This window comes from Leucopleurus acutus (assembly GCF_964270905.1).
Source record: "Leucopleurus acutus genome assembly, chromosome: 6".
NCBI lineage: Eukaryota > Metazoa > Chordata > Mammalia > Artiodactyla > Delphinidae > Leucopleurus > Leucopleurus acutus.
This window is the reverse complement of record NC_139149.1, coordinates 16,896,094-16,910,705: the sequence shown is the minus strand read 5'-3', so window position 1 is coordinate 16,910,705 and position 14,612 is coordinate 16,896,094. Positions and strand designations below refer to the sequence as shown.

The 14,612-nt window shown below is 35.2% G+C and overlaps 1 protein-coding gene across 5 annotated transcripts in view; it reads left to right on the top strand.

The window, feature by feature from the left end:
- Window positions 1-14,612, top strand: part of DPP10 (dipeptidyl peptidase like 10) — a gene marked incomplete at both ends in the record, with an annotated part of 1,304,794 nt that overhangs the window by 944,217 nt on the left and 345,965 nt on the right. For all 5 annotated transcript variants that reach the window (XM_082841087.1, XM_082841086.1, XM_082841085.1 and 2 more), the window contains one exon: window positions 10,359-10,453. In XM_082841087.1, coding sequence (XP_082697213.1) covers window positions 10,359-10,453 — 95 coding nt within the window. The remainder of the gene's footprint in view (window positions 1-10,358; window positions 10,454-14,612) is intronic.

Below are 14,612 nucleotides of genomic sequence, written 5' to 3'. Positions count from 1 at the left end.
TTTTCCACTTTTTGAAAATTCTCTCCACAGATGGATGATAGAGGGATAGATTTAATTTTGAAACATTAAAAGCAAGTGTCTAAATTAATGCATCATTACATTACCAATAATAACATTAAAAAATAAGGTGACTTTATATTGATATTCATGGGAGGTGAATTTTTTCAGCTGTCAACACCCAGAATAACCTGTTATGCAAAGCTGAGTTTATTACCTATTGCAGTCAGGTAGAACAACATTTTGATAGTCTTTGTAGGTCCAGAAGGAGAGATTGGTGGGGTGGGGTGGGGGTTTGTGTATAGGGCTGGAAATCTAGATGTGAATTGTTAAGACAGGTATTTCAGTGTGAGGGTATGATCGAAGATGGGTGCATTTTATGATGTAATGGCCTAGGAGGGGTGCACACAGACAGGCAAGCAACTTGAGGTGACCCTTAAGTTAACAGTTGTTTGATAATTTAGAAATCTGCTCAGTTTTAGGAGCTTATGGTTCAGATAAATTACTTTTCAGCAAGTTTATGAAAAAAAATTAAGTTTTGTACTGATTTACAGTCTTGTCTTCATGGGCAAGAAGTAAAAGTGAAATCTTAAGGATGTAGGTCCTGACAGTTGGGGTGGATGCAGAGGCCTCAGTTCTCAATTTCAACAGCAAACTGGAATGTGAAGTCCATTACTACCTGCTTTGAGTGGACTAGGTATAAAATAAAACGTTGCCTTTACTGGAAAGAACTTAAACTAGGATATGGTACCGGTTTTCCTTTTGCTAGACAAATTATGGAAAAAGGAATTAGAAAGAAATGTCAGGAGTTTGGATGGTGGGCGGTAGACACTAAAAGTATCATTACATTCTTATAGCTCAGGATGGAGGGGCATGACGGTGATTCTATCTTGTCACATCTTTTCATTTTTTTTTTTAAAAAAAAACCTGACTGAATATGTGTTTAGGATAATTGACTCTTAATGTTCAATGAGCTGAAAAGGAAGAAAGATTATTTAATCAAAGTACTGTATAGACATGCATAATACAGTGTTTTAAAAATGTTTCAAGTACACCTACCTTAATCATCTTGTGTTAATGCACTTTACTCATTGATCTTATTCACTCATATTTCAATACCTAATATTAAACAAAATATGAGGTGACAGTTTTGAAATATATTTCCAGAAAGTAATTTATTAATACAATATTAGGAGTTTCAAAACTGGGAGATTCCACTAGCGATTATAAATCAAACAGTAAAGTAGGATAAATATGACACACAGAAGACCAGATTTTAAAGACCAGAAAAAATTAAAGAGAATTAATAAAGGCAGATATTCATGCAGAAATCTGTATTAAATATTAACCTGGCGAGTTACAGCTGAATTAAAACAAAAAAAGGTTTCTCCCACTAATGCAACATTGAAAGTCTAATAGTAAAATTTGCAGGAGTACAGATCCAAAGGGGTTTATAAATCTCAACTCTCTATAGATGTTTTTCAAGTCTAAATAATTATCCAATGAAATTTACTTTAAGACAATTAAATGTAAAGAGATGAAAGGGAAAAACCTACAACCAAGATTACTCTACTGAGCAAGAATCTTATTCAGATTCGACAGAAAAATTAAAACCTTTACAGACAACCAAAAGCTAAGAGAATTCAGCACCAGCAAACCAGATTTACAACAAATGCTAAAAGAAATTCTCTAGGCAGGAAACACAAGAGAAGGAAAAGGCCTACAATAACAAACCCAAAACAATTAAGAAAATGGTAATAGGAACATACATATCGATAATTACCTTAAATGTAAATGGATTAAATGCTCCAACCAAAGGACATAGACTGGCTGAATGGACACAGAAACAAGACCCATATATATGCTGTCGACAAGAGACCCACTTCAGACCTAGGAACACATACAGACTCAAAGTGAAGGGGTGGAAAAGGATATTCCATGCAAATGGAAATCAAAAGAAAACTGGAGGAGCAATTCTCGTATCAGACAAAATAGACTCTAAAATAAATACTATTATAAGAGATAAAGAAGGACACTACAAAATGATCAAGGAATCAATCCAAAAAGAAGATATAACAATTGTATATATTTATGCACCCAAAATAGGAGAACATCAATACATAAGGCAAATGCTAACAGCCATAAAAGGGGAAATTAACAGTAGCACAATCATTGTAGAGGACTTTAACATCCCACTTTCACCAATGGACAGATCATCCAACATGAAAATAAATAAGGAAACACAAGCTTTAAATGATACATTAAACAAGGTGGACTGAATTCATATTTATAGGACATTGCATCCTAAAACAACAGATTACACTTTCTTCTCAAGTGCTCATGGAACATTCTCCAGGATAGATCATATCTTGGGTCACAAATCAAGCCTTGGTAAATTTAAGAAAATTGAAATTGTTTCAAGTATCTTTTCAAACTACAACACTATGAGACTAGATATCAATTACAGCAAAAATTTGTAAAAATTACAAACACATGAAGGGTAAACAATACACTACTAAATAACCAAGAGATCACTGAAGAAATCAAAGAGGAAATCAAAAAATACCTAGAAAGAAATGACAATGAAAACATGATGACCCAAAACCTATGGGATGCAGCAAAAGCAGTTCTAAGAGGGCAGTTTATAGCAATACAATCCTACCTCAAGAAAAAAAAATCTCAAACAACCTAACCTTACACCTAAAGCAATTAGAGAAAGAAGAACAAAAGAACCCCAAAGTTAGCAGAAGGAAAGAAATCATAAAGATCAGATGAGAAATAAATGAAAAAGAAATGAAGGAAACAATAGCAAAGATCAATAAAATGAAAAGCTGGTTCTTTGAGAAGGTAAACAAAATTGATGAACCATTAGACAGACTCATCAAGAAAAACAGTGAGAAGACTCAAATCAACAGATTTAGAAATGAAAAAGGAGAAGTAACAACTACAAGGGATTATGAGAGATTACTACAAAAAACTCTGTGCCAATCAAATGGACAACCTGGAAGACATGGACAACTTCTTAGAAGAGCACAACCTACCAACACTGAACCAGGAAGAAATAGAAAATATGAACCAACCAATCACAAGCACTGAAATTGCAACTGTGATTAAAACTCTTCCAACAAACAAAAGCCCAGGACCAGATGGCTTCACAGGCGAATTCTATCAAACATTTAGAGAAGAGCTACCACCTGTCCTTCTCAAACTCTTCCAAAATATAGCAGAGGGAGGAACACTCCCAAACTCATTCTACGAGGCCACCATCACCCTGATACCAAAACAGACAAAGATGTCACAAAGAAAGAAAACTACAGACCAATATCACTGATGAGCATAGATGCAAAAAAACTCAACAAAATATATGCAAACAGAATCCAGCGGCTCATTAATAGTATCATGCACCATGATCAAGTGGGGTTTATCCCAGGAATGCAAGGATTCTTCAATATATGCAAATAAATCAATGTGATACACCATATTAACAAACTGAAGGAGAAAAATCATATGATCATCTCAATAGATGCAGAAAAAGCTTTTGACAAAATTCAACATCCATTTATAATAAAAACCCTCCAGAAAGTAGGCACAGAGGGAACTTAACATGATAAAGGCCATATATGACAAACCCACAGCCAACATTGTTCTCAATGGTGAAAAACTGAAACCATTTCCTTTAAGATCAGGAACAAGACAAGGTTGTCCACTCTCACCACTATTATTCAACATAGTTTTGGAAGTTTTAGCTACAGCAATCACAGAAGAAAAAGAAATAAAAGGAATCCAAATTGGAGAAGAAGAAATAAAACTGCCATTATTTGCAGATGACATGATACCATACATAGAGAATCCTAAAGATGCTACCAGAATACTGCTAGAGCTAATGAATGAATTTGGGAAAGTAACAGAATACAAAATTAATGCACAGAAATCTCTTGCATTCCTATACATTAATGATGAAAAATCTGAAAGAGAAATTAAGGAAACACTCCCATTTACCATTGCAACAAAAAGAATAAAATACCTAGGAATAAACCTACCTAAGGAGACAAAAGACCTGTATACAGAAAATTATAAGACACTAATAAAAGAAATTAAAGATGATACAAAGAGATGGAGAGATATACCATGTTCTTGGATTGGAAAAATCAACATTGTGAAAATGACTATACTACCCAAAGCAATCTACAGATTCAGTACAATCCCTATCAAAATACAACTGGCATTTTTCACAGAACTAGAACAAAAAAATTCACAATTTGAATGGAAACACAAAAGACCGTGAAGCACCAAAGCAATCTTGGGAAAGAAAAATGGAGCTGGAGGTATCAGGCTCCCGGACTTCAGACTACACTACAAGGCAACAGTAATCAAGAGAGTATGGTACTGGCACAAAAACAGAAACATAGACAAATGGAACAGGATAGAAAGCCCAGAGATAAACCCACACACATATGGTCACCTTATTTTTGATAAAGGAGGGAAGAATATACAATGGAGAAAGGACAACCTCTTCAATAAGTGGTGCTGGGAAAACTGGACAGCTACCTGTAAAAGAATGAAATTAGAACACTCCCTAAAACCATACACAAAAATAAACTCAAAATGGATTAAAGACCTAAATGTAAGGCCAGACACTGTCAAACTCTTAGAGGAAAACATAGGCAGAACACTCTATAACAAATATCACAGCAAGATCCTTTTTGTCCCACATTCTAGAGAAATGGAAATAAAAACAAAAATAAATAAATGGGACCTAATGAAATAGAAAACCTTTTGCACAGCAAAGGAAACCATAAACAAGAGCAAAAGACAACCCTCAACATGGGAAAAAATATTTGCAAATGAAGCAACTGACAAAGGATTAATCTCCAAAATTTACAAGCAGCCCATGCAGCTCAATATAAAAAAAACAAACAACCCCATCCAAAAATGGACAGGAGGCCTAAATAGACATTTCTCCAAAGAAGATATACAGATTGCCAACAAACCCATGATCGGATGCTCAACATCACTAATCGTTAGAGAAATGCAAATTAAAACTGCAATGAGGTATCCCCGCACACCAGTCAGAATGGCCATCATCAAAAAAAATCTGCAAACAATAAATGCTGGAGAGGGTGTGGAGAAAAGGGAACCCTCTTGCACTGTTGGTGGGAATGTAAACTGATACAGCCACTATGGAGAACAGTATGGAGGTTCCTTAAAAAACTAAAAATAGAACTACCATATGACCCAGCAATCCCACTACTGGGCATATACCCTGAGAAAACCATAATTCAAAAAGAGTCATGTACCACAATGTTCACTGCAGCTCTATTTACAATAGCCAGGCCATGGAAGCAACCTAAGTGTCCATCGACAGATGAATGGATAAAGAAGATGTGGTACATATATACAATGGAATATTACTCAGCCATAAAAAGAAACGAAACTGAGTTATTTGCAGTGAGGTGGATGGACCTAGAGTCTGTCATACAGAGTGAAGTAAGTCAGAAAGAGAAAAACAAATACCATATGCTAACACATATATATGGAATAAAAAAGAAATGTTCATGAAGAACCTAGGGCCAGGACAGGAATAAAGATGCTGACCTACTAGATAATGAACTTGAGGACACGGGGAGGGGGATGGGTAAGTTGGGACAAAGTGAGACAGTGACATGTACATATATACACTATCAAATGTAAAACCGGTAGCTAGTGGGAAGCAGCTGCATAGCACAGGGAAATCAGCTTGGTGCTTTGTGACCACCTAAGAGGTGGGATAGGGAGGGTGGGAGGGAGGGAGACACAAGAGGAAGAGATATGGGGATATATGTATATGTATAGCTGATTCACTTTGTTATAAAGTAGAAACTAACACACCATTGTAAAGCAATTATACTCCAGTAAAGATGTTAAAAAAAAAAGTATTTTACTGGAACTATTTTCTATGTTGAAAAATATTCAACAACAGGTGAGTGATAAAGGAATGATGTCATATTCATGAATAGAACGCTGTGCAACTGTTAAAAGAATGAGGTAGACACATGTGTACTGACATGAAACATTCTTTAAGATTATTAAATTTAAAAAGAAGTGCATCATCAAAAAGCAGACATCAGTGGAACAGAATAGAGAGCCCAGAAATAAATCCACATATTTATGGTCACTTAATCTATGACAAAGGAGGCAAGAATATACAATGGAGAAAAGACAATGTCTTCAATAAGTGATGCAGGGAAAACCGGCCAGCTATATGTAAAATAGTGAATTTAGAACATTTTCCCACACTATATACAAAATTATATACAAATATAAACTCAAAGTAGATTAAAGACCTAAACATAAAACATGACATCACAAAACTCCTAGGAAAGTACATAGGCAGAACACTCTTTGACATAAATCACAGCAATATTTTTTGGATCTGTCTCCTAAAGCAAAGAAAACAAAAGCAAAAATAAACAAATGGGAGCTAATTAAACCTAGAAACTTTAGCACAGCATAGGAAATCATCGACAAAACAAAATGCGAACCTACTGAATGGGAGAAAACTTTTGTGAATGATATGACTGATAAGGGGTTAAAGAACTCATACAACTCAATATTAAAAAAACAAACAACCCAATTAAAAAATAGGCAGAAGACCTGAATAGACATTTTTCCAAAGAAGACATACAGATGGCCAACGGGCACATGAAAAGATGCTCAATATCATTAATCATCAGAGAAATGCAAATTAAAACCAAAGTGATATATCACCTCACACCTGTGAGAATGGCTATCATCAAAAATTCAACAAATAACAAATGCTGGAGAGGATGTGGAGAAAAGGGAACACTTGTCCACTCTTAGTGGGAATGTAAATTGGTGCAGCCACTGTGGAAAACAGTATGGAAGTTTCTCAAAAAAACTGAAAATTAAGTTGCCATATGATTCAGCAATTCCACTCCTCAGTATATACCTGAATAAGCCAAAAACACCAATTTGAAAAGATACATGTACCCCAATGTTCATAGGAACATTATTTACAATTGTCAAGATATGGAAGCAATCTAAGTGTCCGTCAACAGATGAAGCGATAAAGAAGATGTGGTATATACATGGATATACAGTATGTGGATATACAAAGGAATACTACTTAGCCATGAAAAAGAATGAAATTTTGCCATTTGCAGTAACGTGGATGGACATGGAGAGCATTATGCTAAGTGAAATAAGTCAGACAGAGAAAGAAGAATACTGTATGATACCACTTATATGTGGAATCTAAAAAATACAACAAACTAGTGAATACAACAAAAAAGAAACAGACTCACAAATATAGAGTACAAACCAGGGGTTACCAGTGAGGAGAGGGAAGGAAGGAGGGGCAAGATAAGGGTAGGGGATTAAGAGGTGCAAGCTACTATCTATAAAATAAGCTACAAGAATATATTGTACAATGCAGGGAATATAGCCAATATTTTATAGTAATTATGAAGGGAATATAACCTTTAAAATTGTGATCACTATGTTGTATAGGTGAAGCTTATATAATATTGTAAACTATCTATACCTCAATTTTAAAAAAACATTAAAAAATGTGCATCATAAAAAAAATGATGTGGCACACATATACAATGGAATAGTACTCAGCCATAAAAAGCAGTGAAATTGCGTTTTTTGTATTGAGATAGATGGACCTAGAGTCTGTCATACAGAGTGAAGTAAGTCAGAAAGAGAAAAACAAATACTGTATGCTAACACATATATATGGAATCTAAAAAAAAGAATAAAGATTCTGAAGAACCTAGGGGCAGGACAGGAATAAAGGTCCAAACGAGGACACAGGGAAGGGGAAGGGTAAGCTGGGATGAAGTGAGAGAGTGGCACGGACATATATACACTACCAAATGTAAAATAGATAGCTAGTGGGAAGCAGCTGCATAACACAGGGAGATCAGCTTGGTTCTTTGTGACCACCTAGAGGGGTGGGATAGGGACGGGGGGAAGGAGACGCAAGAGGGAGGAGATATGGGGACATATGTATAACTGATTCACGTTGCTATAAAGCAGAAACTAACACAATTGTAAAGCAATTATACTCCAATAAAGATGTTAAAAAAATTAAATGTAGTCTTTGTCTTCTCAAACAAACTCCACTTCCTTCTATTTTGATTCTAAGGGAAATAAAAATTAATTTTCTTTCATCTATCCCAATATAATCCATCATCAGCTGCGGGTTTCCTTACTATGGGAGACAGTAAGGCCATATGTTACTTTATCTCTTCTGTTGAAGAAGAATCACTATTCATGCTCTCTGGGCTCCTGTTTCTCCCTAAGCCCTTAGATTCTCATCCCTATTTAGAATTCTGCAGTGTGCTGGTCCCCTGGGAAAAGAACCAGTCACTGATTGGCTTTTTGCTCTATTTATTACCATGGTACAGTAGAAGGGGAAAAACCCTCTTTCTCTTAATTTATTGTAAAAATATTTTAAGGATGTTTGTTAAGACACGTTATTTATGCTAATCTGTGATGGCAGTGTCTATCCATACCAAGAGGTGGTCCAGAACTGAGAAAACGAAGGAACATAACAGAGGCGTCAGTTGAGGTTGGACTATAGATTAAAGCAAGCGTTGATTTTGAGCGGGAAGACAGGAGACCAGAGTCAGCTGGCAAGGCTGAATTGAGTAACACAGGTGACCAGTATTGCTCTTGAGCCTGTGATCATATATTTGGGATAGAAAGGAAAGGGAAGAGAGGTAAAGAATAGAAAGCAAAATAAATATTTATTATGTGCGTAACCCTGTTACTTGTCTTACATCACTAGAAAGGTCAGCAGGTAAAGTTAATGATAAAAAGAACCCAATTTATCTATAGGTGATGAAAGAAATTCAGTAGGTGATACAAGGCCTTATTTTTAAGTTCACATAGGACCATCTTTCAGTACACTTAAATACAACTCAGATAGTAACTTGAAATCTTTGTCTCTTTTTCTCCGTTCTTAAAACACTATTTGTCTTTCCCTGTGGCCCATGTCTTTCCAACATGTCACTCTCTCCATGTGACTAAGGTCAAGAAGAGCCATTGGCCTTCTGTACCATCCCTGACTCTAGTAGGACTCTCAGTCTTCTGAATGGAACACGGAAGAAAGACAAACTTCATTTTTGCTAGTATTGATTGCTTCTCATCATAACTTCTGGGTGTCACTATTTACAATATTGAAATAACTAGAGAACGAGTCAGAAAACCTTGCTCTGCCAGAACTGTCAGACATTTCCACATAGTTTTCACAACCCACCATGCAGTATTTGTTTACCACCATTATGCAGATGAAGCCAGGTTCTGAGAATTGTAAATTATATAACTTCATTTACTGTGAATAGTAGGTCCAACCCCTCTCAATATTTCTTCCAAGAATGGGCAGGCGGGTAGGGGGGTGCAATACCATGGAGAAGTTTAGAATTGGGTAAAACTGAAAAGGACATTATCAAAAAAAAAAAAAAAAAAGAAAGAAAGAACACTCAAGACTGCTTTTATTTGGGTATCTTCCCTTTTATCTAATCACATAAATGTATGTATAATATATCTATTATTTATATAGCTTTTATGTAGATACAGATATCTTTCTTTTCTTAACTCCTGAATATCCTTTCTGGCAGCTTGTCTCAGGTTGGTATTTGCAGTCTATGGTATTCTTAATATGAGGTAATTTCCTGATAAATGTGGCTGAATTTAACTCAAACATATTTAAAATCAACAGCTGTCCAGACGAAATGCAATTATTTACACTGAAAACATCATTCTCTTTAAAGTTGAAAAAGTGGATACAATGGACACATACAGTCTCAGAGATTTTGACCAGTGGTCACACAATCCAGACAAAATACCAGAGGCACAGTTCCAAACCCAAGGGAGAAAGAGGTTGAGTGGCAATTGAGCGGTGGTAGGACTGGGTTTGTGAAAAAGTCTGCATGAACGTGCTTCATATGATAGTCTCAGAATTGTGTCCAGTTATGGTTAACTGGCAGCCTCGTTGAAAGTTTACCTAGATCACTAATCAGTAACAGCTTCGGAAATGGGAGGCATTTCTCTGTCCCTTCTTTCTCATCTTAGAATGGGCATCAGTTGCCCATGTTTTAATTACTTTTCATTTGTTCAACCAAGAATCTGAGTGACCCTGTCATTAACACTGTTTTCATTGCACAGTAGACCATGTGCTGGGTGGGCTTCCTGAAGAGGATTAATGAGAGCTAAGTACAGAAATCTGCTCAGGTTATTAAAGGCTAACAGTGATTGTTCTAATGTGTCTGTTTATTATGCACATTATCTCCTCTACACTCATATTAACCTAGTCAATGTGTTTGTCAATTGTTAATATCTTTTTGTTGCAGATACAGATGTGGTGTATAAAAGCGAGAATGGACATGTCATTAAACTGAATATAGAAACAAATACTACCACATTATTATTGGAAAACACAACTTTTGTAAGTAATGAATAATTAATTACTTTAATCATTTCAGTATTGTTTAGAATGCTCTCTTGGTATACATAATGGTCGTTTTTTTCAGCTTCAGCACTTGCAAAGCTTTTCAAGTGAAAAGTTAAGGCTGGGATATTATTAGAATCAGTAGATCTATTGATAGAAAATTCCCATGTGACCATCTGCTCTGTTTTCTCCGCAATTATCCTTTTTAGTAAATGAATAAGTGTTTCTAAGAATAATATTTTTTTAGAATGAATATTTATTCCAATATTTTCTATGTAAGTTTAGCCATACAAATGCCAAAATTAAAAAAAAAAGGTTAACATAACCCAAGTCATAACTTTTTCTCCGCCTTTACTTTTCATTCTTCCTGACTTGTTTCTAATTATGGTTTTCGAAATCAAGTAGAAGGCAGGCTTTCTAAAACTGGCCTTTAGTTGGAGTTGATATGCTTTACTTTTATAATTAAGCATTCTATCAGTGTCATTTCTCTTCTCCAGAATCATTGTTTGGCCTAACAATGATCCAAATAACTGAATGTATTTATTTTGCTCTCATAAATGTATATGAACTTTGGGGTAAATTCAGTCCTCTTAAGGTTAGATTTAGCTATGATTACCTATTGAGAAAGTGATAATGAATCAACTGTTTCAGATGTTCAAAATCTAGGATCAAACACCACTGAAAAGTAGTTTAAAGTTATTTGCTCATTGTTTTATACAATCAAAGGTTCAATGTATTGCCTATTAGATGAGTTCCTATGTTATAACACATGAACTAAGGCCTCAGAAGACCTCCTATACAAATTAAAGGAAGAAGCAAACCATCAGACACTTTTTGTACTTATTGCTACTTGTACATCTGGAATAAACATTTGGACTTCATGTTTGTAATAGGGTGGCCAGGTGGAAGAGATGAAGTGAAAACTTCTGTTGTTAGTGTCTTTATTTTTTAAGAGAAAAGTGGTTGTTGAAATCATGCAGTGATTATATATGTATATATTTGTTAGACTAAATTAAACCAACCAGCTGAGGTACTTTAGCAATTAGGTTATTAACTAACTAATAATGGCATTTCTATTTTTAAATGAATCAGTTAATTCACAGATATTAGAAGAGCAGATACTCTGAATGCAATGATTTATAGTACTTGTGGAATGCCAAGGCAATGTAGGCCATATTGCTCACTTTCTTAGAATATTGATTTCCTTGGGGTAGGTAATGCTTACCTTCCTGAAAAAGTTTAACAAACAGCATAGAGCGGTATCTATTATTTCTTAACTGGTTGGTCCTCGGGGATACTAGAGAAGAGGCTAAGGAATCATCGAGAGATGCTGAAATCAATGGGAAAGAAGCCTCCATATGAGATAGGACAGGAGGTAGAAAGCAGGAATCAGTAATTATGACAGCTAATGATTGGCTGATTAAAGTCAATGCGAATTAATTTCAATAAAACTAGTTTGGAGAGCAAAATTAAATGCATTTTTGTATTTGTTTCCTTTATTATAAAGTAACATTTTTGATGGGGGTTATAGACCTTTAGTGGTCAAGTATTTAAGTTAAGAATAACCACGTAGTACGTGAATATCTGGTTATGTGACTGTTCCACACTGATCATCCCCTTACACAGGTTAATGAGGTCTTCTATTGGTCACTAATTATCTTTTTTTTTTTTCAGCATTTATTCCTTGCTTTCTTAGTCTCTTTGGTACATCAGAAAAGGAACAGAACAAACCTTGTCGGTTATTATTTCATTCTGTCGTTGGTACTTCGTACTTTACACCAACCCCACCTCATTGTAGTTTTCTCCATGTGTTAATTAATGCCATTTTATCTTTATGCTTGTATGTTTAATCTTCTAAAAATCCTTTTGAGGTCTATTTCTGCTCTTTTCTATGTTGGCCATGACTCTTAATTACCACCGAGTCATATTTAACAAATATTCTAATTTACTGATCTTTTAAGATTCATAGCCTCCCTGAAGACATTTATCTCACAACACAGATAATGAAGCAGTTTATAAGTCCTAGAGGCATCAGAATTCAGTGGAGGAGGCTGAGGATAAAGATTGGAATGCGCCTTATGTTTCCAACTAGTTAACTCAGAACCGCAAACAAAAAACACAAATTAACACGAATCCAGATGAATTCAAAGGAACTTATTTAATCATTTTCTCCTTCTAACTCCAAGATAGCATTATTAAACACACTTGTGTTTTAAAGATCATGCTAAGCTAAAGTCTGCATATGCTTTCTCTCTCAGGCCATACTCTTGGGAAAAAAATCCCTTATCAGAGCATAAAATTGTTATTTATAGCGCAGGTTTTTTTCATTGAGCAATTAGCAGTACTTTAATGACAGTTATAATTAATTGGATTAGATCACTATAAGAAGCTTTGTAGTAAAGTGTACCAAGGCAATTGAGAAAAAAAATTATTAAAGTGTGACAACAGAATAGCCTATTGTATAATAAGACATATTTTGCAAAAAAATGTGACTGCCAGTTTATTTTAAAACTTAATATAACATCACATTGTTATTTCTCTGCTTACATACCTTTTAAATATGAATGGTGGGCCCTTTTAGCTATGTAATCATGGTTAACAGACACTATGAGTAATGATAATATTGGCTGTGACAGTCAAAAATAAAACAAAAGTAAATAATTTTCCTGAAATAATTGGCTTATGTCTTAAGGCATTCTTTTGGAGTGAAGATAGGTGGACTTCTAATGAAGGAGAAAATTAAAGTGTATATAACTTTTTGAAGAGGAGCTACATGAAAGGAGTGATTTAGCCCCAAAAGTGCTCTTAATCATTTTTAAGTGTTTGAAAAAGTTATCTCATAAAGCCACAACTATTTCAAACAAAAGCTCATTCACAGTGTCATAATGAGGAAAATGTTTCATAAGTATTAGCTGTATGCTTTCTACTGGAAATAATTTGAATATCTCCAGTGGTCTTGGCAAAAAGCACCAGCATTCATAAATAGTTCTATCAAATTTCTGAGATTAGAAAGGAATTGGAAACATGATTCTGAGCTACATGCTTAAACATTACTAAGATTAAAAAAAAAAAAAGCTTCTGTACTAATATGGAAAGGGAAACTAAATATCTGTAAGCTTTTAAAGCTATGCTATAAAAATAGCCTAAAGCATAGAAAGGAAATTGACGGTAACATTCAAGGGAAATGTTTCCTATACATGTTTTGGTCCAACTGTTTATTTATAGGTCATTACAAAATAGTAGGTTTGACTATAACCAAGGAATATTTATGGACTTATCATGCATAGAGATAGCATCAGTTGATTTGCATACCACTGCAGTATTTCTTTTTTTAACATCTTTATTGGAGTATAGTTGCTTAACAATGTTGTGTTAGTTTCTGCTGTATAACAAAGTGAATCAGCTATACGCATACATATATCCCCATATCCCCTCCCTCTTGCATCTCCCTCCCACCCTCCCTATCCCACCCCTCTAGGTGGTCACAAACAACGAAGCTGATCTCCCTGTGCTATGCGGCTGCTTCCCACTAGCTATCTGTTTTACATTTGGGAGTGTATATATGTCAATGCCACTCTCTAACTTTGTCCCAGCTTACCCTTCCCCCTCCACGTGTCCTCAAGTCCATTCTCTACATTTGCATCTTTATTCCTGTCTTGCCCCTAGGTTCTTCAGAACCTTTTTTTTTTATATTCCATATATATATATGTTACCATAAGGTATTTGTTTTTCTTTTTCTGACTTATTTCACTCTGTATGACAGACTCTAGGTCCATCCACCTCACTACAGATAACTCAATTTCGTTTCGTTTTATGGCTGAGTAATAGTCCATTATATATATGTACCACGTCCTCTTTATCCATTCATCTGTTGATGGACACATAGGTTGCTTCCATGTTCTGGCTATTGTAAATAGAGCTGCAATGAACATTGTGGTACATGACTCTTTTTGAATTATGGTTTTCTCAGGGTATATGCCCAGTAGTGGGATTGCTGGGTCATATGGTAGTTCTATTTTTAGTTTTTAAAGGAACCTCCATACTGTTCTCCATTGCGGCTGTATCAATTTACATTCCCACCAACAGTGCAAGAGGGCTCCCTTTTCTCCACACCCTCTCCCGCATTTATTGTTTGTAGAATTTTTGATGATGGCCA